The following is a 24,923-nucleotide window of genomic DNA, read 5'->3' on the forward strand; positions in this document are numbered from 1 at the left end:
GTTTCTGAAGAAGAGAAATTTGTTAACATCGAGTATAGATATAAGTGTCAGGAAGTCGTTTCTGAAAGTATTTGTATGGAGTGTAGCCATGTATGGAAGTGAAACGAGGAAGCTAAATAGTTTGGACAAGAATAGAATAGAAAGGTCCCGAGTTCGAGTCTCGGTCGGGCACACAGTTTTAATCTGCCAGGAAGTTTCATATCAGCGCACACTCCGCTGCAGAGTGAAAATCTCATTCAAGAGAATAGAAGTTTCCGAAATGTGGTGCTACAGAAGAATGCTGAAGATTAGTTGGTTAGATCACATAACTAATGAGGTATTGAATAGAATTGGGGAGAAGAGGAGTTTGTGGCACAACTTGGCTAAAAGAAGGGATCGGTTGGTAGGACATGTTCTGAGGCATCAAGGGATCACCAATTTAGTATTGGAGGGCAGCGTGGTGGGTATAAATCGTAGAGGGAGACCACTAAGCAAATTCTGAAGGATGTAGGTTGTAGTAGGTACTGGGAGATGAAGAAGCTTGCACAGTAGCATGGAGAGCTGCATCAGACCAGTCTCAGGACTGAAGACCCCAACAACAACAACAACACTCTTCATAGGGGCCCGAAATGTTTGTCACATGATGTGCGTGGGTCTATTATTATGGGCGATAACTGTGGGTACGGACACGCGCCAGGATAGCCGTGCGTGTTAAGGCGCCACTTTCGGGAGGGGGAGGTGTGCTGGCCCACGATCGAGTCCGCCAAGCAGATTAACAACGAGGGGCGGTGTGCTGACCAGCCTAAATGTGCTTTTCTTGCGGTTACCCACATCCCACTAGGTGAATACCGAGCTGGTATCAAACTCCCTTCCCAGTTATGCGATTCTCAAACTTTTCGCTCACTGTCACACGAATAAAACTACATGCATGCAGTTGGGGCACACATGCTCCGTCTCGAGGGGAGAGATCTGCCCTGGGGTGGCGACAGGAAGCGAATTCAGCCACCCCTCATACTAACCGTGGCAAATCCGTTAATCACCACGCCGATTCTGCTCCTATGCAGGGCAAAGGCACAACAAGAAAAAGAAGAAACACAACGATCCTGATTAGGGTTTTGAGAACTACAGATTGGGGAGTTGCGTAGATATGGAACTGAATATACAGCACAGATAAGAAGAAAAAAGAAGCTTTGAAATGTCGCACTCCAGTAGTAGAGGGGGAGGATCGAGTAACTAATGGAAGGGTACTGAATCGAATCCGAGAAAAAAGAAACTTATTACATACCATGACTAAAAGAAGTGTTACAGTAATAGGATACATGCTGATACAAGGAATAGTTAATTTGGTACTGAGAAGAAGTGTGTGTGTGTGCGCGTGTGTGTGTGTGTGTGTGTGTGTGTGTGTAAGGAGATGGGTGGTTGTGGGGAGGGGAGGGGATTACAGACGTTAACCAAGGCCTTAGTACAATAAGCTGGTTTTCAGATTGAAGACTACAAAACAGTACTGAAAGGAAAAGTACACAAAAACGATGTGGCAACAGTACATGAACAGTGATCGCTGCAAGCGTGCGCAAGCAAGGTCCCTAAAAGGGGAGTAGAAGGATCACTAATATTCTAGAACTTTGACGTAAGTATACTTCCTCCGAAACCAAACAGTAAGACGCAGTTTGTGAGGAAACTGCTCTTGGTAACAACAGCATGGACTTGTACCTGTCCCTGCGAAGTGGGAGAAAGAAGTGGTCCTCGCGGAAAAATGTTTTATATAAGATCAATCCTAAAATTACCGCAAGAAGGTTTCCGAGTGAGTATAAGCGTGGATTACAGTTGTCTCTCATAAAAAGTAGCTTAATTATGAATGTTAGGAAGAGTGACACGTCTGATTTCAGCTTGAACAAATGTTACAAACAGCGTTCGTGTTCCCTTGTTTCGGGCAGACCAGGCGGATGTTGGCTGAGGTCAGACCATGTAGCTGGTGGCAAGCAGGACAATAAGCTTCGCTGTTAGTTCACCTGATGCTTGTGAAATATTACCATGCCCAAACGGATAGGAGGTTACTTTGATTGGACTTAAAAGTTATATTTTGATCTGTGAAAATTTTGAATGCTACGTATAGTAACGGCACCTATCGGAACAACATGAAACTATACTCCTGGAAATGGAAAAAAGAACACATTGACACCGGTGTGTCAGACCCACCATACTTGCTCCGGACACTGCGAGAGGGCTGTACAAGCAATGATCACACGCACGGCACAGCGGACACACCAGGAACCGCGGTGTTGGCCGTCGAATGGCGCTAGCTGCGCAGCATTTGTGCACCGCCGCCGTCAGTGTCAGCCAGTTTGCCGTGGCATACGGAGCTCCATCGCAGTCTTTAACACTGGTAGCGTGCCGCGACAGCGTGGACGTGAACCGTATGTGCAGTTGACGGACTTTGAGCGAGGGCGTATAGTGGGCATGCGGGAGGCCGGGTGGACGTACCGCCGAATTGCTCAACACGTGGGGCGTGAGGTCTCCACAGTACATCGATGTTGTCGCCAGTGGTCGGCGGAAGGTGCACGTGCCCGTCGACCTGGGACCGGACCGCAGCGACGCACGGATGCATGCCAAGACCGTAGGATCCTACGCAGTGCCGTAAGGGACCGCACCGCCACTTCCCAGCAAATTAGGGACACTGTTGCTCCTGGGGTATCGGCGAGGACCATTCGCAACCGTCTCCATGAAGCTGGGCTACGGTCCCGCACACCGTTAGGCCGTCTTCTGCTCACGCCCCAACATCGTGCAGCCCGCCTCCAGTGGTGTCGCGACAGGCGTGAATGGAGGGACGAATGGAGACGTGTCGTCTTCAGCGATGAGAGTCGCTTCTGCCTTGGTGCCAATGATGGTCGTATGCGTGTTTGGCGCCGTGCAGGTGAGCGCCACAATAAGGACAGCATACGACCGAGGCACACAGTGCCAACACCCGGTATCATGGTGTGGGGAGCGATCTCCTACACTGGCCGTACGCCACTGGTGATCGTCGAGGGGACACTGAATAGTGCACGGTACATCCAAACCGTCATCGAACCCATCGTTCTACCATTCCTAGACCGGCAAGGGAACTTGCTGTTCCAACAGGACAATGCACGTCCGCATGTATCCCGTGCCACCCAACGTGCTCTAGAAGGTGTAAGTCAACTACCCTGGCCAGCAAGATCTCCGGATCTGTCCCCCATTGAGCATGTTTGGGACTGGATGAAGCGTCATCTCACGCGGTCTGCACGTCCAGCACGAACGCTGGTCCAACTGAGGCGCCAGGTGGAAATGGCATGGCAAGCCGTTCCACAGGACTACATCCAGCATCTCTACGATCGTCTCCATGGGAGAATAGCAGCCTGCATTGCTGCGAAAGGTGGATATACACTGTACTAGTGCCGACATTGTGCATGCTCTGTTGCCTGTGTCTATGTGCCTGTGGTTCTGTCAGTGTGATCATGTGATGTATCTGACCCCAGGAATGCGTCAATAAAGTTTCCCCTTCCTGGGACAATGAATTCACGGTGTTCTTATTTCAATTTCCAGGAGTGTATAAGGGCTAAAGCGAGAATATCCCACGACGCCCCAAAACAAATTCCGCGTTTTTCAACCAAAATTGGCTAAGGGGTTGCATTACTTAATAGACGCCCATCATTTAAATAGATATACAGTCCGCCAGAAAACTGTATACACTCCTTGTCATGCTCTATCGAGATATCGATATTATCGTTCGATTTGAGTTATGAGTGTGTTGTAACATGGTCTTTGGCTCAACAGATGTTGGTACTTTCATCTCGGTATTGAGAAAACGAGATGGCTGGAGCGCGCTTGACATTCGAGCAACGAAAATGTATTGTGAAATGGTTTTTCAAGTTTGATAGTGCCGTTGAAGTGCAATGTCAGGGGAGGCGGGAGTTTGAAACAGAACTGCCAACTCGCCTAACAATTAAAGCATCACTGACAAGTTTGACTTGCATTGAACGATTTGTGATATTCACAAAGGAAGATCACGAAAACAGCGTACAGTTACAAGTCCTGCTTCGTTGGCTCTCGTGTTGGAAACGTTTGTTAATTCTACACAGAAGAATGCTAGACAATGTGCAAGTGAAGTGGGGGTTAGCAGTACAAGTGTACGAAGAATTCTGAAAGCTGCAAAGTGGAATGCCTAGGGGCTTAGTAGGACTCTTTTTCTTTGATGCTACTGTCACTGGAGAAGTATACCTGGAAATGTTACGTACATCAATTTTGCCAGGTATACGTGCGCTTTATGGAGCTGATGAAGAGGTCTTCTACCATCAGGACGGGGCGCCACCACACAACCACCTAGCAGTACGAGCTTTCCTGGATGACAATTTTCCGAGGCATTGGATTGGACGTAGAGAGCCCATTGAGCTCCCTCCACGGTCGTCAGATCTAACACCTATGGACTTTTACTCGTGGGGAACTGTGGAAGATAACGTCTATCGACGTAAGCCACGCACGCTGGAGGAACTTCGCCAGGAGATTACAGCGACATGTGCAGGCATCTCCACTGTAACACTGACTGACGTTGCGGCGACCGCTCGTCGTTCTGTTATCTCTACAGCCGCCAACGGTGAACATTTTGAACATTTAAAGTAACCATGTGCTAAACTGAAAGTCGTATAACATGTGAGATCAATTGTTGTTGTTGTGGTCTTCAGTCCTGAGACTGGTTTGATGCAGCTCTCCATGCTACTCTATCCTGTGCAAGCTTCTTCATCTCCCAGTACCTACTGCAACCTACATCCTTCTGAATCTGCTTAGTGTATTGATCTCTTGGTCTCCCTCTACGATTTTTACCCTCCACGCTGCCCTCCAATACTAAACTGGTGATCCCTCGATGCCTCAGAACATGGCCTACCAACCGATCCCTTCTTCTAGCCAAGTTGTGCCACAAACTCCTCTTCTCCCCAATTCTATTCAATACCTCCTCATTAGTTATGTGATTTACCCATCTAATCTTCAGAAATCTTCTGTAGCACCACATTTCGAATGCTTCTATTCTCTTCTTGTCCAAACTGGTTATCGTCCATGTTTCACTTCCATACATGGCTACACTCCATGGCAGGCTCTGCATAATTATCGCTATCATGGTTCTGCAATTTTCCGTACGTAGACTGCCCTCTGCGCACACACACCACACTTGCAGTCGTAGCTCTTCACGTTACCTCTGCCGTAAATTACGTCCGCAGGGAAAGGAGCAGCGAAGGTAGGGAGTAAACAGATGTACGAGTTGGTGGGATCCGCGGGCGCCGAGACTAGGGGCGGACGAGACACAAAGCGGTGCAGGGAGGGGTCTCCACAAAAGAGCCGGCAGCCGCGCCCGCAGCGGAATGCGCGCCACGCCTTTTCAGAGTCCGTGGAAACACCGCCAGTGCGGGGCGCACTGCACCCCCCCCCCCCCCCCCCCCTGCGAAAGGGAGTCTGCCTGCCGAGTCGCAATCAAAAGGAGAGCCACCCTTCCGGAGGACACGTTCCTCGACGCGACTTGCTGGGTACGCCGGTGCGGGCGCTAACGAGGCAACTCCTCTGCGACTCTTGCTGCCTCTGCAGCGTTGCCCCCCCCCCACCCCTCTCGCTGTTTCTAACTTTTTCATTTCAACTGCGTGTTCATTTCACTGAGTTTCTGTCGACATTGTGGAATCAATCATCCGCTGCATTGAATCAAGCTCTGTCCTGCCATTATTTTCGGTGGTTTTTTCTAAGCGGTAGTACAGTGGGGAGATCTCGAACCCTGAGTTGGGTCCAAGACCTTTCGTCGTATATAACATTAACACGCGAGGCAATACTGACCCTACTACTTATCTCAGAAAATAGATTAAGGAAAGGCAAACCTACGTTTATAACATTTGTAGACGTAGAGAAAGCTTTTGACAATGTTGACAGTAATAAATACTCTGTTTCAAGTTCTGAAGGTGGCAGGGGTAAAATACAGGGAGCGAAAGGCTATTTACAATTTCTACAGGAACCAGATGGCAGTTATAAGAGTAGAGGGGCATGAAAAGGAAGCAGTGGTTGAGAAGGGAGTGAGACAGGGTTGTAGCCTATCCCCGGTGTTATTCAACCTGTATATTGAGCAAGCAGTAAAAGGAAACAAAAGGAAAATTTGGAGTTGGAATTAAAATCAATGGAGAGGAAATAAAAACTTTGAGGTTCGCCAATGGCATTGTAATTCTGTCAGAGACACTTAAAATATTTACTTTCCTTTTCCAAAACAAGGTGGATTTCATTGTTGCCAGCCATAGAAAGGATCTTGAAAATGTATGAACCCTTGAAATCATACTTTTTGTCGCAGTCTAACTCAAAGTGCACTGCAATCTTAAAGCGTTTTTTCAGTGATCCTATAAATGAATGTTATTTACTCTTTGTACATTCACAAATGAGTGTTTTCCAACAATCCATTCTGAGCATTGAGAAACAGAATAATTCCATATGCGAAGTATTAGCAGTCTTAAATAAAGCATTGACGAGTCTAAATTCAAGGAAACAAGAACATTTTGTACCACTAAGTGTAAAAAAACTGCTGAATGATTGTGATGACCAGTCTGTTAAGAAATTTCACATAGCAGTATCAACGTTTTATGATGCTTCAGTAGACTATTTATCCTCATGGTTACAGGGAATAGCTGAGTTTTCTGTATTCTCATGGATGATGCTCACAGAACCACCAGAATGGTCAGTAGTTGAAAATACTTTAATGTGGCTAAATGAAAAGGGCATTCTAGTAAATGACAGCCTCATATTTGATGAAATAGTTCATATACAGTCATTTGTAAAGCAACAAGTGGAAACAGACAGTGAACAATGGAATCAGTTGATGGCACATGAAAAATGGTGTAGGTTTTTCAGATCTTGCTAGTGTAATGAACAGTTCAGAGAATCGCCTAATACAGCACAGTACTTCTTTTCACTCCCTGCCCAAAATGCAAATGTTGAAAAAGTTTTCAGCTTACTATCGTCACAGTGGACAGATGAGAGGAATAGATTTACAGTGAGCAGCGTTAGGTGTATTTTACTGACCTGTTTAAACTTTAGTAAATACAGTTGCACTGACTTCTATTCATACCTATTAGGCAAACCTGAGTTGCTGAATGAAATTTCATCTTCGAAGAAATATGATTGCAGTGTGGAATCCACAAAACCATAAATTCCTTGTGTTCACTAAGAACTTTTTTTGTAGTGATTGTTACAGTATGTCTTTTAACATTCTGTGTTATAAATGTTACATTTCTTAATAAATAAATTTCTGAAAACTTGAAATGTACTTCTTTCCAGTCTTTCCATTCTTTAAGCCAATGAGCATGTCCTTCTAGAGGTTATATAAATAATAGCCTCGACTGCTAGTGCTGCCGCAGGTGAATGTTTACTGCATGTTGATGTGGTCACATCGGCGTGAATTGACCATGTTAAGCAGTCACTGAAAAAATTATCGGTCCGATGGATGCAGTGATTGATGTCGGTGAACAACAAAAAATTAAGGCTTTCAGATTCGATGCTGTGTTTCGAACAATTTAGGTGAGATCCGCAGGGCTTTGCGTCGAGTTGTCACCGCTAATGCGACCTGATTCACCACTACACCCCGAAAACAAGGCAACAACTAATACTATGACTTACAACCGGTGAACTTGCTACAAAATGGCGATGATAGTACCATCGACTGGAAAATTAATGGTGATACTTCGATTGTCAGCGGCGTCACTAGAAAAAGGGGAAATCGCTCGATAATGTTACAGTGAGATATTAGATGGCTTCGACGTGAAATTGAAGGAAACACGGCCCCGTCTGCCGAAGGAGAAAGTGCTGTTTCATCCAGAACTCTTTCGAAATCAGCAGAGTACACTACCAACCACAAGTTGAGTCTCGCACATGTTCTAGGGTTGACGAGCCTTTTCCGGCGATTATGTGCATTACACAGACAGACATGTTATAATTGATTTTTTAGCTGTGTTAGTGCACTACGTTTTCGTGAGATTCATTTCAACTAATATAAAAAGGCATCCGCTTACCCACTGCGGATATTGTAGAACATAGTAACTATTTATTAACTGAATATAATGAATTTGGATCTCCATCTGAAGATGAACACGAAATGGCTCGAAAACTGGTTTATGAAAATAAACAAATATTTCATAAGCGACTGGTCGCAGATACCTGAATATGAATATTCAAATAAAACGAGTTAGGTTGGACATTAAAATACTCCTCCACTTCGTTTTCTGACAGTTAAGAAGCGGGTATTGATGAGCTCACGATGTGGTTAACTATCCAACAAGATTCAACGCTGCTTTGTCACTTAAAGAGGGGAAAGTCAATGTAATGGTGAGTTTCAACCCCCATTTGCATTCAATGTGAAAATTCGGACGCGCATCTTTGTCCTTTCGGCTAAAATTCCGATCCGGTCCAAACTGGTGCGGCTTTCATACCTTTTAATGAGAGACAAACATCCCTAAGTTTAACCGTGTAATGGATTTGTAAGCCGTAAACTTTCCCAACATTCTTGCGCGAGCCTTATAAAACCCTGAGTAAGAGAGGAGCATCGTTGAAATATTAGTGTTTTATGCAGTGGAGGACCATCACAGTTGTCAGTACGAGCGTTGATCGTAAGCAGTTATCTGCTGCGTCAGCAGCAAAAAGCAGTGGGCTTATTACCAATTTCAAAGTTCCACCTCCATTGAGCTGTTCAACAGCATCTACATTTACATTTATACTCCGCAAGCCACCCAACGGTGTGTGGCGGAGGGCACTTTACGTGCCACGGTCATTACCTCACTTTTCTGTTCCAGTCGCGTATGGTTCGCGGGAAGAACGACTGTCTGAAAGCCTCCGTACGCGCTCGAATCTCTCTAATTTTACATTCGTGATCTCCTCGGGAGGTATAAGTAGGGGGAAGCAATATATTCGATACCTCATCCAGAAACGCACCCTCTCGAAACCTGGCGAGCAAGCTGCACCGCGACGCAGAGCGCCTCTCTTGCACAGTCTGCCACTTGAGTTTGCTTAACATCTCCGTAACGCTATCAGGGTTACCAAATAACCCTGTGACGAAACGCGCCGCTCTTCTTTGGATCTTCTCTATCTCCTCCGCCAACCCGATCTGGTACGGATCCCACACTGATGAGCAATACTCAAGTATAGGTCGAACGAGTGTTTTGTAAGCCACCTCCTTTGTTGATGGACTACATTTTCTAAGGACTCTCCCAATGAATCTCAACGTGGCACCCGCCTTACCAACAATTTATTTTATATGATCATTCCACTTCAAATCGTTCCGCACGCATACTCCCAGATATTTTACAGAAGTAACTGCTACCAGTGTTTGTTCTGCTATCATATAATCATACAATAAAGGATCCTTCTTTCTATGTATTCGCATACAGCAACTTGTTTACACTTCACCACGGCTTAAGCACTTTTCGGAGTATGGTCTCCGGGGACCACATAGAGAGAGGGTGCACAGCTGACCCACTTTGTGGTCACGCCCCATAGTCAAGGTGAATGCCCGGCGGAGCAGCTCCGCACTCTGTGCTCCGGATGGCGCCGTACCCTTTTAAAAAGCGAACAATGCACGTACTTCTTGTCTCCCCACGTCTAGCGCACTGAGATCCTAGCCGAAAAACCCGCGCCTTTGGGGAACTCGATAGCCGGTGGGGGGTAGCCATTTAGGCTTTACAGTCTAGCAACGTGCTCCAGGATCCTGTTATGCACACCTTCGACACTACTGGCCATTAAAATTGCTACACCACGAAGAGGACGTGCGACAGACGCGAAATTTAACCGACAGGAAGAAGATGCTGTGATATGCAAATGATTAGCTTTTCAGAGCATTCACACAAGGTTGGCGCCGGTGGCGACACCTACAACGTGCTGACACGAGGAAAGTTTCCAACCGTTATTTCTCATACACAAACAACAGTTGACCGACGTTGCCTGGTGAAACGTAGCTGTGATGCCTCGTGTAAGTAAGATAAATGCGTACCATTGCGTTTCTGACTTTGATAAAGGTCGGATTGTATCCTATCGCGATTGCGGTTTATCGTATCGCGACATTGCTGCTCGCGTTGGTTGGAATCCAATGACTGTTAGCAGAATGTGGAATCGGAGGGTTCAGGAGGGTAATACAGAACGCCGTGCTGGTCCCAACGGCCTCCTCGTATCACTAGCAGTCGAGATGACAGGCATCTTATCCGCATGGCTGTAACGGATCGTGCAGCCACGTCTCGATCCCTGAGTCAACAGATGTGGACGTTTGCAAGACAACAACCATCTGCACGAACAGTTCGATGATGTTTGCAGCAGCATGGACTATCAGCTCTGAGACCATGGCTGCGGTTACCCTTGACGCTGCATCACAGACAGGAGCGCCTGCGATGGTGTACTCAACGACGAACCTGGGTGCACAAATGGCAAAACGTCATTTTTTCGAACTAATCCAGACTCTCTTTACAGCATCATGATGGTCGCATCCGTGTTTGGCGACATCGCGGTGAACGCACACTGGAAGCGCGTATTTGTCATCGCCATACTGGCGTATCACCCGGCGTGATGGTACGGAGTGCCATTGGTTACACGTCACGGTCACCTCTTGTTCGCATTGACGGCACTTTGAACAGTGGACGTTACATTTCAGATGTGTTACGACCCGTGGCTCTACCCTTCAGTCGATCCCTGCGAAACCCTACATTTCAGCAGGATAATACACGACCGCATGTTGCAGGTCCTGTACGGACCTTTCTGGATACAGAAAATGTTCGACTGCTGCCCTGGCCAGCACATTCTCCAGATCTCTCACCAACTGAAAACGTCTGGTCAATGGTGGCCGAGCAACTGGCTCGTAACAATACGCCAGTCACTACTCTTGATGAACTGTGGTATCGTGTTGAAGCTGCATGGGCAGCTGTACCTGTATACGCCATCCAAGCTCTGATTGACTCAATGCCCAGGCGTATCAAGACCGTTATTACGGCCAGAGGTGGTTGTTCTGGGTACTGATTTCTCAGGATCAATGCACCTAAATTGCGTGAAGATATAATCACATGCCAGTTCTAGTATAATATATTTGTCCAATGAATACCCGTTTATCATCTGCATTTCTTCTTGGTGTAGCAATTTTAATGGCCAGTAGTGTAATATGTAGATGAAAAACAATAGCGGAAAATACTTGAATTACAAAGACAGACACGAAACTTACAGCTATCAACTTACAAAGGCCGTCTGTCACTACACGCCAGTGTGACCACGCATGTCTTATCAATGCAGAATGAATTAGCTTTATTATTGCACCGTTCTTTCCGAAATAGCTAAATCAACGAAACTGTGGCAAGTAATCGCTTATCACAACGGGGTAGTCACAATGACTAAGTGGTATTACTGTTCGTTTTTGGAGCATCACCTACGGCCAGCTTTGCGAAAGAAGTGGCGACACTTTCTGCGCAACCCACCCATCATTTTGCACGAGAATGCACGTGGCCATACAGCGCAAGCTGTGGCTGCTCTGTTCGGTCGATGGGACTGGGAAGTACTGTACCATCCACCATACTCCCCGGACTTAAGTCCTTGTGACTTTAATTTGATTCCGAAGATGAAGGAACCACTTCGTGGCATTCGCTTCAGAACTGTTCAAGAGATTCGACAGGCCGCAGACCGCTCCATTCGCACCATCAACAGAACAGGCTCTGCTAACGGTATACTACGCCTTCCACATCGCTGGCAACGGGTTCTAAGCAACGCTGGTGACTACTTTGAAGGACAGTAACAGGTGCAAACATGTAACTCTTTTGTATCGGTTGTGTATAAATAGTTGCCACTATTTAAGTTCCAACTCTCGAAGCAAAGCAGGCCTTCTATCGTACAATACAATATGCAATGTGCGTTTACTTGGAAACGACAGGGAACAGTCAATACTCGGGCCCGTTCTGTTCTTGAGTAATAGCAATAACAGTGTGAATAACGGAACTTATTACACGAGGGGCGAAGTACAAACGCAGAACTGTAACGGGAAGTGAACAAGCGCCGAAGGTCGGGTGATGCCTCGGCATTTCCAAACAAGCCCGACTGTCCACAATTTTCACGATCGCCTAAAGAGATCCCCCGGTCCGGCACAAATTTAGATTTGTCACAAGTAACTGAGGTGACAAAAGGCATGGATTACCTCCTAATATCGTGTGGGGCCTCCTTTTGCCCGTCGCACTACAGCAACTCGACGTGACATGGACTCAAGTCCTCGGAAGTCCCCTGCAGAAATATTGAGCCATGTTGCCGCCTCTGCAGCCGTCCAGAATTTCTCAAGTGCTGCTGGTGCAGGATTTCGTGAACGAATCGACCGCTCGATTATGTTCCATAAATATTCGATAGGATTCATGACGGGCGATCTGGGCGGCAAAATCATTTACTCGAATTGTCCAGGAAGTTCTCCAAACCACTGACGAACAACTGCTCAGTGGTATGACGTGTTTTTTTTTTTTTTTTTTTTTTTTTGAAACATGAAGTCCATGAATGGCTGCAAATGGTCTCCAAGCAGCTGAACATAACCATTTTCAGTCAGTGATTGGTTCCGTTGAACCAGAGGACCCTGTCCATAAACAGAGCCTACACCATTATGGAGCCACCACAAGCTAGCACAGTGCCTTGTAGACAACTTAGGTCCGTGGTTTTGTGGGGTCGGCGCCACGCTTGAATCCTACCGTCAGCTCTGACCCACTGAAATCGGGATTCATGTGACCAGCCCACGGTTTTCCAGCCGTCTAGGGTCCAACTGACATGGTCACGAGCACGGAGACGCGCTGCAGGCGATGTCGTGCTCAGCAAAGGCACACGCGTCGGTTATCTGCAGCCATAGAACATCAACGCCAAATTTCACAGCACTGTCCATCGTATGTCCCATATTGATTTCTGCGGTTATTTCATGTAGTCTTGCTTGTCTGGTAGCACTAATTCGACGCAAACGCCGCTGCTCTCTGTCGGTAAGTGAAGGCTGTTGGCCACTGCGTTGTACGTGGTGAGAGGTAACGCCCGAAATTTTGTATTCTCGGTTCACTCTTGACACTGTGGATCTCGGAATGCTGAATTCCTTAATAATTTCCGAATGGAACGTCCCATGCGTCTAGCCCCAACTACCATTCCGCGTTCAAAGTCTGTTAGCTCCCGTCTTGTGATAATAATTACGTCGTACACCTTTTCGCATGAATCACCCGAGTACAAGTGACAGCACAGCCAATACACTGCCCCTTTACACCTTGCGCACGCGATAGTACCGCCAAATGTATATGTGCAAATCGCTATTCCAGAACAGAGTGGGAGGGAAGGAAACTGCAGAAGTTAGTACACACTGATCAGTATGACAGAGATCAACGACAGTGGAGGTTACAAGGAAATGGTAGAATGCAACCAGTGGAACCGACAAGAGAATACCGAAAATTTCGGAAGAAGAGGAGGGAAGGAAAGGACGAATAGGTCATGGAGGGTCGGAGGGTGGGTGGGAGGGGGGGGGGGGGAATAGGAGGAGGAGGAGGAGAAAACGTAATCCATGAAGGGGCTACTCGTAGTCATTACAGAGGCCGTAACGAAAGCTGAAGAAGAAAAAAAATAAAATAAACAGCAGTATCTCATGTGATCCCCTTCGACGGTCAGTACCGTTATACGGAATAATAATATTAAGCAAGCCAGTTCCATATTTAATTCGAAATGTTGTTCGGTGGAGACGCTGCTACTGTAGCAGTTAGCCTACGTTTTTGTATGGTACAAGGAGCAGCAATAACAAAAATTGATTATTTTTCTCCTGTTCCTTTTCATATTCGACGTATTGCATAAAGCTTGTAAAGTCTGTTTTTTTTTAATTTTCTTCCAATGAATATCTGGTAGCATATTGACCACAGATTACAACATTTCTCATACTGCACAACACATTAAAAAAATTATCCACTCAATAATACTGCGCACCCTTTCAACCTTACCAAACTATTCAGTTTTACTATGTAACAAGAAATATTGTGCAATAAAAGTGACCATCTGGAGGCTGTTTGAAAGGTCGGAAATGAGACTTTACGATCACGATGACAAAGCAGTTCGTGGAGAAAATGCTGTCTGCATCCAACAGAAGAACTGTCAATCCGTTGTTGACTTTAAAATGGTGCCATGCCCCGCGACAGATCTTTCTCGACATTAGGACATTCTCGCCGTTGTCACACACACTTGTATTTAATGCTAATGCAGTCAACAGCCACTTTGCAACATGCAGTGTAATAACATTTTCCCCGCTTTTTTACAGTAACTGCTGGAGGAACCGTATTAAATTGAGTAGGGACTTTAACTTATTTATTGATGATTAGTTTCGGACGGCTTGTTCATTATCAAATCATCCTTGTCCATAAGTCTTGCGTTACAACCAGACGTGCATGTAAGTTGCTGGACACGACACATACAAACGTGACAATATACAATGTAGTGTCCACACATGAACATCCATAAACGTCACAACGTTTTGACAAAAAAAGACGGAGTTAAAGATCACAGAAACGTTTATTGGTATGTTCAATGAAGATATTTTTTGCGCATAATACTGAGTGCCTGGACTGGCAGCGGCCTTAAAGAAATGAAAATCTATTCGAAGTCATACTGTGTTTCGACATGTCTCGAATCATCTCCTGTCATCCACTGCTCCCAGAGTCTTCTCAGAGTGAACAAGTAATACTTGGGTCAGGTCAGAAGGTACACAATGAAATAAGAAGTCATGTACAAGTAATACAGCTACAAATTACTGACGAAATGAAAGAAAGCATTTAAAAGTGACGACTATAGCTTCAGGTCTATTGCTACATTATCATGCGCTGATCAAAGTTGGCAGCAGTAGAACCAGCATATTAGCAGTCTGAATGCTAGCGACATGTCGCGATTCAGTACTATAGGGACTAGGGAGAGAAGCCAAAAAATGTGGGTGGACTTTGATAAGATTGAAGGTACAAACTGCATTGGCACAAAAGCGAAAACTGAGCTACCTTATATAAATATACGTAAGCAAAAAAATTTCAAATCGTACTTTACGCTGTTTATACGACAGCTATGATTTAAAATGCAAATTAGTAATCTGGCAAAATACGGCTTAATGTTTGAAATTCCCTATAATTGCCAGAAATTCTTTAAGATTGATTTGCAAAATCAAATTACCATGAGTAAACCTGCAGTGTCGAATATCTCCATGTTCGTTAAACATACATGCCTGTGAGTTTGTCCACACACAAGTGCAATCGATCTGACGTCCGTGCGCCTCGGGTTGGCGGAACCCAAATGTTTGTTGATGACTTTCCTTCTCTGTGCTGTCGTCATTCTAACTGCATTTCATTTCATGGTTTTCTTAAGGTTTTGCTGAATGGGGACGGATACATTCACGTTACTTGTCAGTCGCCCCCTCTCAAACTGTTGCTAAGCGATGGCGTCAGCCACTGCAGAGACCCCTGTATTGTTTAGAAGTGCATCACGTCGCGGTATGTTTGTTTACTCTACACCGATATACGGAAAATAATAACCACACAATTAAATAAACTATCCAGCGATAATACAAGGGACGTAACCAGGCTGGGAAGACCTGGGTAAGGTCCGTGTTGGAAAAAAAGGCAGAGAGGAAGAATTAAAATGGCAAGAGAAAATGGAAAATTTGGTAAAATCGATCAGTAATGAGATTCTCTTGCTTCGTTAAAATAAACTAAGATTGTTTTGGAAATAAATCTGACGTAAAGATATGCGAATAATTTACGTCCTTCATCCGGTCAAAGAGCAGTCTGCATTACGATACGAACATCAGGTAACTGAATATATCGAACGAAAAGGACTAGATTGAGCAAGTGTTTCGGCCTACGCTACGAAGGACGGCTTGTTCATTATGAGTGGCATATAAAATGATATCCAAAAATGAATCAGGCCGCAATTTACATTTAGTGCTAAAAGGTGCTGTAGAGGCTACTCAAGAAACAGCCCCGCATTTCGAAACAATTAAAAATATCCACAAAAAATTTTAGTCAACGATGGTAGGGTATAAAAACTTGTTCCTTGAATACTTCCACGACAAAGCTAAAGACACCACATGCAACGCTTTGGAATGACATAAAAAACACTTATATGCCTACGTTTCGAGATTTGTTGATGTTCTTGGGGATATGACAAACATAATTCGTAAGCGTAAGAAATGCAAGAAAACAATGTAGAAATAGGCCTTTAAAACTTAACATGCCCTTTCCAAATTCAGTATCAAACACTAGAAAGAATTAATACATCACCCGAGACTTTGCAGTCTGAGTGTATGTACGTTGCAGATGATTTCTTAGGCAAGGCGCTATCAAAAACATAGATGGAAGACCAGCGTTTAACGTCCCGTTGGCGACGTGATCATTAGGGGCGGGGCACGAACTCGGGTCTAGCAAGGCAAGGGTAATGGAAACGGTCGTATTCTTTCAAGGAATTTTGCCTCGAGAAATTGGGAGGGGAATCTGAATGGGAGGGCGGATATTTCAATCGCCGTCCTCCAGAATATGATTCCAGTGCCTGTCTTTGCTTTGAGATATTGCTAGCATCGAAGTATCATATGACAAACTGCTTGACTAAACTTTCAACACTCTGAAAGATGGACAAGCGAGTGTAAGCTGCCTAACAAACGAATTAAATCAGTAAAGAAACGACGAGCGTTGCGAGGACGAGAGGCTGACGGAACCCGTGACTAGACTTACAATTACACTTTTTAATCCAATTATTAACAACGCTTATTCGCAACTAAATACCTGGTTTAAAGACATTAAGCATGTTATGACGCATATGTAGTAATACCATATAACCTTTTTTAATACCTACGGCCAGTGATGAATGTCTTAAAAAAGGAGCACTGAAGTGTTTCTAATGACATTTTATCGAAACAATTCTTTTCAGTCTACAGCTGGTTGATGTTGACAGCAACTTGCCGTTTTGATGCATTTAAGAGAACCCATGATCGCTGCGGAAGCTGAGAGTCATATATTCAAACAAAACATACCGGATGGTTATAATTGAAGTGCAGCTACTCAGTGAAATCCAGTGCGGACAATAATTACCGTATGGCAGCGAAACTTGGTAGATAATCTAATGTGGTACTGTGGAACCTAATTAGGAAGGGTAAACAAGTTCCGAGTTTGGCCACCTGGTGCAAATCTGGCGCTGTGAACGCAAGAAAGACGAATACAAATGTTTCCAAATGTAACCGAGCGAGGTGGCGTCGTGGTCAGCACGCTGGACTCTCATTTGGGACGACGACGGTTCAAACCTGCGCCCGATTAATCTAGTTTAGGATTTAACGGGATTTCACTAATAGCTTCAGGGATGATTCCTTTGAAAGGGCATGCCGATGTACCTCCTTACCCTTCCCTAATCAGAGCTTGTGCTCCGTTTCTAGTGACCTCGTTGTCGACAGGGCGTTTAACACTATTCTTCTACTGCTCCTTCCATAGGTAATCAGGAACAGAACGTGGGCAGAAAAGGTCAAACAAGTGAGAAACGTGTAATGTTGATGATATTATTAACCGGCGCTTACACAATTTGTTCAATACGAGCACCGGAGGCGTCGACGAGATGCTGTACAACGCAGGACATGCACCCAGCGGCCAAAATTGGAATTAATTTTTTTCTCCACCGTGAATAGGTTCCGCATTATTGTCGTACGATAATTACAGCCCACACTGGACCTCTGTGAGTACCTGCACTTCAACAATAACCACCCAGTATTTCATATATTCATTCTACGACGACTCAGGCATGGTTATACGCGGGATGAGGAAGAGGGGATGTGATACACGACGAGCGGGCGACATTTTGTAGAGTTGGGAATGGGGTGGAGTACATGTGGTCATGTAGGAAAGGGGGGCAGCCCCATGACTGCACTTACGTCTCAGCAATTGGCTAACACACAAACAAAAATTGTTCAAATGGCTCTGAGCACTATGGGACTTAACATCGGAGGTCATCAGTCCCCTAGAACTTAGAACTACTTAAACCTAACTAACCTAAGGACATCACACACATCCATGCCCGATGCAGGATTCGAACCTGCGACCGCAGCGGTCGCGCGGTTCCAGACTGAAGTGCCTGGAACCGCTCGGCCGCAACACACCAACACCAAACTACTGAGACGAGACACCAACACCGCCCCCCCCCCCCCACCCACATGCACAAGTTGATTTCTTCTGGCAAAAAAGTTATTAAGAACCTACGACACAGGAAAACTGGCTGTCGGAAAACAGATCTGAAACAACCTACCGTTGGACTTAACACTTCCTGACTTCGTGTGTAGTGCTCATTACGAGGAAAAATTTGCGAATTTATATAAATGAGACAGGTTTTCTCTGTCGGACCGAAAAGTTTCACCTCGCCCTTCTCTAAGCAAGCATAAAGTGAAGGGTGCAATACATACAGCACAAAAAAAAACGTTCTTCGCCTCTTGCTCAAATTAAATTCATACAGTTTTAAGAATCGTCTGCAACGAGTCTGATGCGAAGTAGTGGGCACCTTTCGAACGAGCTGAACCTTGTTACACCTTAAATGGGTCGTTTTAAATCACACCTACTAAGTTCTTTCATTCATTCCAATTTGGCCAACGTTATACGAGTTCCACCTCGGGACTCCAGGTCTGCTAATCCGAATTTTCATAGCTACAAAGATGCACAAAATGCAGAAGGGCCTACAAATATATAGCGTCCTCGCAGTCAACAGAAACTGACAGCCCGGGAAGGTCGGCTGGTCACAGTTTCCGTTACAATGACGTCACTCGCGCGGAAAACTGCCGAGCGCAGAGCTTATGGATGCGGCGGTGACATCAAACAAGAGGCATGTTTCACACCAAACAAGCTAACGTTTCTTTAGATGATGGATTGAATTTATTTCCACTTATACCGTGAAGCTGACACAGTTAAATGTTTTGCCACGTACTTTTCGTTTCGAAAAGATGTGAATCAGACTAGTCGGAGTATGGTTGTACAAATAAGCCTGACGAAAAGCTGTGTACAAAGGTCTACACGATTTAACCGGCGAAACAGTTATCTCAATATTTCAGGCTGGTACAACTTGGTTGCATATAAGGGTGAAGATTATTGTTATGTCTCCAAATGAGTGCGGTGAAATAATGGTTAAGGCACTGGACAGTCATTCGGAATGAATGGCGCTCAAATACCCGTCCGGCCATCGAGATTTACTTCTGTCGAGGATTCCCTACACCAACTACAGCGAATGACTCCTTTGACAAGAATATGACCAATTATATTTCCTTTCAAGCATGTGGTCCATCTGATCACTTCGCTGTCGACAGGACGTTAAACCTTGACTTTTCAAAACTTAATTAACCATGTAATCTGCTAAACTGTTGTTGCACACTGGAAGGAGACGTAAGTTCACATCTATCACAGAATGTCATACTCTTCGATTGGGTGTCATTCCATATCAAAAGACTGGAAATCTTTCATTCATGAAACTAGAGAACTTGGTATCATATAAAGACTTCTACAGAAATAGGTACTTTGTACATTATTATGTATGTTGGGCCTATTCATTGTAACCCTGTAGCACAAGAGGCTCATCCCTTAAACCACTGGCGGGCCTTTCAGGAGAAGGAAGATTTAGGCTCAACTGCAGGATGACGAAAGTGAAGGTCATGACATACGCGTGGTCGTTTACATCTCAGAGCGGTCTCCAAACCGATATCATCAACGTCGTCTGCTGTTGTTCGTATCAGACTGGGCGGTAGATGGTTCAAATCGTAAGTGTTATTTCTCCTGCCTTTCTGCAAAGTTCTCACTGGCAACGCAGTCAGCAACTTCCTAAGAAACATCGCTTTATATCAGCTGCAGCAATACAACTGAGTGCATTAAATTGTGATTAGCGATACTGAAGAAAAAAAACCTCAAAATTTCTTTTGCTTAATATGTCCCGCTGGACGTGAAAACAAGTTTACAAGCACTTACTTTGTGTGTCTAAGTACGTGCAAGACAGTGAATTAAATCAACTGATACAGTCGTCTCATACAGCGATACATCAAAAAAATACTCGGTAATCTAAAGAACAACGGAAAAAAAACTGACAAAGCATTTCACTTTGAAAGATGACCGCTGAGTGCGGAAAAAAGTCACTGAGCAAAATCTAGACAAAATTTTATCACATACGACTTGACTTTTTGCATTTGCAGGGTAAATATTTAGTTGTTTGAATGTTCAATGTTCGCGGACGGGGCCAGTCGCTAACTGTTAGTCACGTTTTCATTACTTTAGAATGATTTGCGATTTTACTATATCATGTCCACAATCTGTAATGATTACTTAGACGAGGATGGACGTTTTCCGAAAGTTAGTGACTAAAAGCAATACTTCAGTCTTTTTTTCCGTTCACGGGTGGGAGAACTGTCTTCTTGCTGGAATACCTACTCTCGTGCCTGTATCTTTACTACACCCGCAACCAAAATACGTCAAAAATGTGTAGGAGAATCCCTAGATAAATGTTCCGTGGTTGTCCTACCTTTATCTCGTGATATTTCTCCTCCAAGTAGTAGGCGATGTTTCTGGCTTCTTCGTACTTCTGAGACAAATGTAAGTACTTGTCGTAATGTCTCTTGAACAACACAAATCTGTAAAATAAATGCAGACTATTAGCTTTGAACGTTTTACGCAAGCAATATGTTCAGCTGATTTATTAACACACTATTTTCGAAATAATGAACCTTACAATGTACAACAACAAATATTTTGTCATGCAATGTTGACAAACTACATGTTTGTAATTTGCACACTTTACGATTTATACAAGTACATAAAAGTTATTTAAACAAATACTTCAGATATTCATGCCCCCATAACTTTACACTGAGCTATAATGTTTACACCCTATATAACACACAAAACAAAAACCTGAAGATGGTGCCTGTTATATATCAAAGATCCACGTATCAATAAGTACACATCGAACATCAGTGGCGCAAATAAGATGTGTGATTAACCACCAAATAATAATAACAACAACAAAGGTACTTCCTGTTTAGCAAATTTTTTGGGACTCACCTGTAAAAATCGTTCTCTGTTATCATATCCCGAATACTGTCTTCGGGATCAACACGGTCGTACAGGCCCACATGTCGACTGACACACCGTTGCAAATCTGATGCAAGTTCGACAGACGCCTTACGGGCAGCCCTATCTGCGGGACTAGGTCGGAAATCCACATCTGCTTCACTGTCACTGAAATACTTCGCTTTTGGAAGAACATGCGTAGACACTAAATCATCTTCATACACAACACTCGCTGTCTTCGGTATCGGAGAATCACATCGTTGTTTTATTTCCGCCTGTATCAAAGGTGGGCTCTGAAGCACTAGATCGTCACTTTTGCTATGTTTCAGTTCTGTAGAGAAATTATCTTCTGATCTGTTGTAACGCGGCACAACGGAAGGTCTGTACCCTTCAAGCAGTCGGCGTGTGAACGTGTCACCCCTTGGAGGAGTGACAGGTGCTGGTATCAGAAGTTCCGTCATCTTCCTGGGGAATGTATCTGAAAAGGGGAAACCCGAGTTACTCCCATTTTGTCCCAATTTTGTAAACAACATAACTTTCGACATTTGCTCAAAAGCCATTTTTTCCATGCTTTTAAACGTGAAATAAGGCACTTTTTCACATACACAATGGATTAGAAGTAGACCTACCACAGTTATGTCAACGAAAAACAAAAGGATGCCTTGAGCACAACAATGGAATTACCAAACAATCGAGAAGACAGTCTTGTTGAACGCTGCCTTGTTGTCACAATATTTACGTAACAACGAATAACTAGAACATAACGCACCATTTCTATTACAAATTGATAGCATACTTTCCTTTTTAAGACACAGAGAATGTCATGTAATTTTTTAAAATTATTTCACACAAATATATTTAATAGTAATGCCATAACTTCATAAATTGTGCGTATTATAAGCGGAAACATAATATTATCCCACAATTAACGAAATAAAAATATGTTACCATTGACTTGACTGTCTTGTCACCGCCGATAACATACACGCAAACACAGCACCAGTCGCCAGGCACAACCTTCCCAATGCACGTCAACACGCGCTTTGAACTGGTAGCGACGGCGGCAAACACGGAACTAAACGCAAGCGCCAGTGATATTCACTTCCAAAGAGATCAGCCTATCTCACATTACCATAGTTTCATAATCAACTTACCATTGTTCTGTAAACAGAGTAAATACCAAACGGCAGTACTGAATACATCTGATTTCCATGAATCATTTTTTGTACTTTTGTCCCTACTAAATAGCTTAAATTGATAATCTGTACGAACTAAAATCTTTGGTCACAGCTGACGCCGTGCATTGGAAAAGTAAACATGCTTCGTTCTGGTGCAGGAACAATGTTGTGAAGTGAAAACATATAGGGGAATGAGTGTGTTATGAAACAGTGAGTGCTGTGATGTGAACTGGTGACAGTAGTCGACACGGAAATCTTTACTAAATGTGTTTCCTGTTAAATCTACGGAATTCCTCTTGGTAAACCGCCTAAATTCGGTAAAATGGGAACAATTTGTAAATTCTGTTTTAATAACGTAAACATTATTAAATTGCCCTTCTCAAGACATGGGCACGTTTTAAGAGGAAAACCACCAGGTGTTGCAAGAAGTCTAAAAGAAAGACTTGAAGGTTAGATCAGACAATCACACAGCTTTGTATTGCGGCTTTCTGCTAACAGCATAATTCTCAATGCGGCTCCATATTTTTCAGAAATCAACTACAAAGATCCATCTTTGCATTACAAAGTGGACATTGGCTTTCCAAAACAAAGCTCTAAGTCGTCAACTGATTCTAAAGGAAGACTTAATATCTACAGAGAAAATAAACACCTAGAACCGCTTGCAAGGAAGAAGCAATGTAAGTTTTATTGCTAAATTTATTTATTTATTCTTTGCCCATGGACTCCAGCTGAAAATCCAGCTGAGAGTATTGGGTGTGTCATACAATAGGCTGTTAACATCAAACTTGATTTCATTATATATAAATGAAACAAATAATTAAACAGAAATAGTCCATAATCATACAAAGGTATTACATGTTCCACATTATATGTACACAAATCCAAACAACATATAGAAATGATAATTGTTAAAGGTACATTTCAGTAACATATTTAAACACCATCTTAGTATTCACTCACCCCTGTTTCTCTGTGAGATATAGTTTCAAACGATTTTTAAAACATTTTAGGTCTGTTTCTTTTTTAATGATTTTGGGGAGTTTATTAAAAAACCTTTTGCCTGCTTCTTCTGGGGCAGTCATAAACAGTTTTAGATTTCTGTTTATCATGTAGTAATTTTCGTTTCCTCTTGTACCGTGTTTGTGTACATCTTTATTTAGGAGGTGTTTATCACTTGACCTTACCGCCATTATGCTTTGGTATATGTACAGTGAATATACTGTCATAATATTATAGAGTACAAAAGCTTGCCTACAGGTCTGTCTTGGTGGTATTTTTGCAATGCATCTCACTGCCCTTTTCTGAATTGTGAATGTTCTTTTTAGGTAGCCAGCTTGTGCACTTCTCCATATATGAACTGAATAAGACAAATGTGGGAAGACAAGTCCATAATACATTGATCTGAGGACTTTATCATCCACAGTCTTAGCTGTTTTATGCATGATGAAGATCTGTTTGTTTATCTTTTTACACAGTGCATCTATGTGCTCCCCCCATGCCAAATGTTCGTCTATTATGGTTCCTAGAAAATTTGTGCTGGTTACTTCTTTAATAGTCTTTCCATTTATATTAACATTTATATTATAATTTTCACTATGTTTGGTCTGAAATACTACATTCATTGTTTTAGACTGATTCATAAACATGTTGTTTGTGTTAAATATTTATTTGCATTTTCGATAGTCAGGAGTGCTTCCTTCTCAAGCTCCTCCTTTGTGTCAGCTGTGCAAATGATTGTAGTGTCATCAGCATACATTATAAGTTTCTAATTTATATAGCTAGGGAAGTCATTTACGTAGAGTATAAATAGTATTGGCCCAAGCACAGACCCTTGGGGCACACATTGTTTAACTGTTTGTAATTATGATCTGTAGTTTGTTATATTTCCCCCACTAGTATGTCTGATTTCAGTACATTGTTTCCTATTTGTAATGTATGATTTAAGTATGTCATAGCATTTTCCTCTAATTCCATACTGATATAATTTCATCATTAATTTTGAGTGGTTCACACAATCAAATGCTTTAGATAGGTCCATAAAAATCCCACAAGTATTTTATTGCCTGTCAAGTAAATTAAGAATGTGCTCAATTATATCTGTTGATGCTGTTTTTGTTGACTTCCCGTCTCTGAAACCATGTTGTGATGAATGCAGTATACTGTACTTTGTTATAAAACTTACAATTCTATTCTTTATTATCATTTCATAGATTTTAGCAAATGTTGAGATCAATGATATTGGCCTGTAATTTCCTAATTCATCCCTGTTCCCTTTCTTAAATATTGGCTTCACTTTACTTACTTTCAGTGAATCTGGAAATACCTTCTTCTATCGCAGCATTCAGCATGTGTGTCAATGGTTTTAATATACATTCTCTGCATTCCTTTATGAGTTGTGATGTGACACCATTCAAGCCAGATGAATGTTTAATTTTAAGTTGTTTTATTAGGTTTGACACTTCTGCATCTGTTGTAGGTATGAAAACCATAGTGTGATTTGTATGTGGGGGGTTTAACACTTTACTTACTGCATTTGTTTTATTTTGACTTATTAATTCGTCTGCTACAGTAATATAATATCTGTTAAAAGTATTGGCTACTTCGGGTCGACAGAAGCGTCCGATCCCACACGTCGGCTTTTGCCCGTGACGTAAGGGTGTTGTCGTGTGTG

The 24,923-nt window shown here is 43.4% G+C and overlaps 2 protein-coding genes across 2 annotated transcripts in view; one reads left to right on the forward strand and one right to left on the reverse strand.

The window, feature by feature from the left end:
- LOC124794812 overlaps positions 1 to 22,107 on the reverse strand; it is a 782,944-nt gene extending 760,837 nt beyond the window's left edge. Inside the window, exons 1-3 of the mRNA XM_047258471.1 lie at positions 22,023 to 22,107; positions 21,066 to 21,552; positions 20,527 to 20,635 (exon numbers count right to left, since the gene is read on the reverse strand). Of these exons, the coding sequence (XP_047114427.1) occupies positions 20,527 to 20,635; positions 21,066 to 21,535 (579 nt within the window). The 5' untranslated portion in view covers positions 21,536 to 21,552; positions 22,023 to 22,107. The remainder of the gene's footprint in view (positions 1 to 20,526; positions 20,636 to 21,065; positions 21,553 to 22,022) is intronic.
- A 251-nt stretch (positions 22,108 to 22,358) lies between these two features.
- The window catches only part of LOC124795268 (39S ribosomal protein L38, mitochondrial), a 49,312-nt gene continuing 46,747 nt past the window's right edge, over positions 22,359 to 24,923 (forward strand). Inside the window, exons 1-2 of the mRNA XM_047259216.1 lie at positions 22,359 to 22,701; positions 22,783 to 22,929. Coding sequence (XP_047115172.1) covers positions 22,575 to 22,701; positions 22,783 to 22,929 — 274 coding nt within the window. The 5' untranslated portion in view covers positions 22,359 to 22,574. The remainder of the gene's footprint in view (positions 22,702 to 22,782; positions 22,930 to 24,923) is intronic.

This window comes from Schistocerca piceifrons, chromosome 4 (assembly GCF_021461385.2).
Source record: "Schistocerca piceifrons isolate TAMUIC-IGC-003096 chromosome 4, iqSchPice1.1, whole genome shotgun sequence".
Taxonomy (NCBI): Eukaryota; Metazoa; Arthropoda; class Insecta; order Orthoptera; family Acrididae; genus Schistocerca; species Schistocerca piceifrons.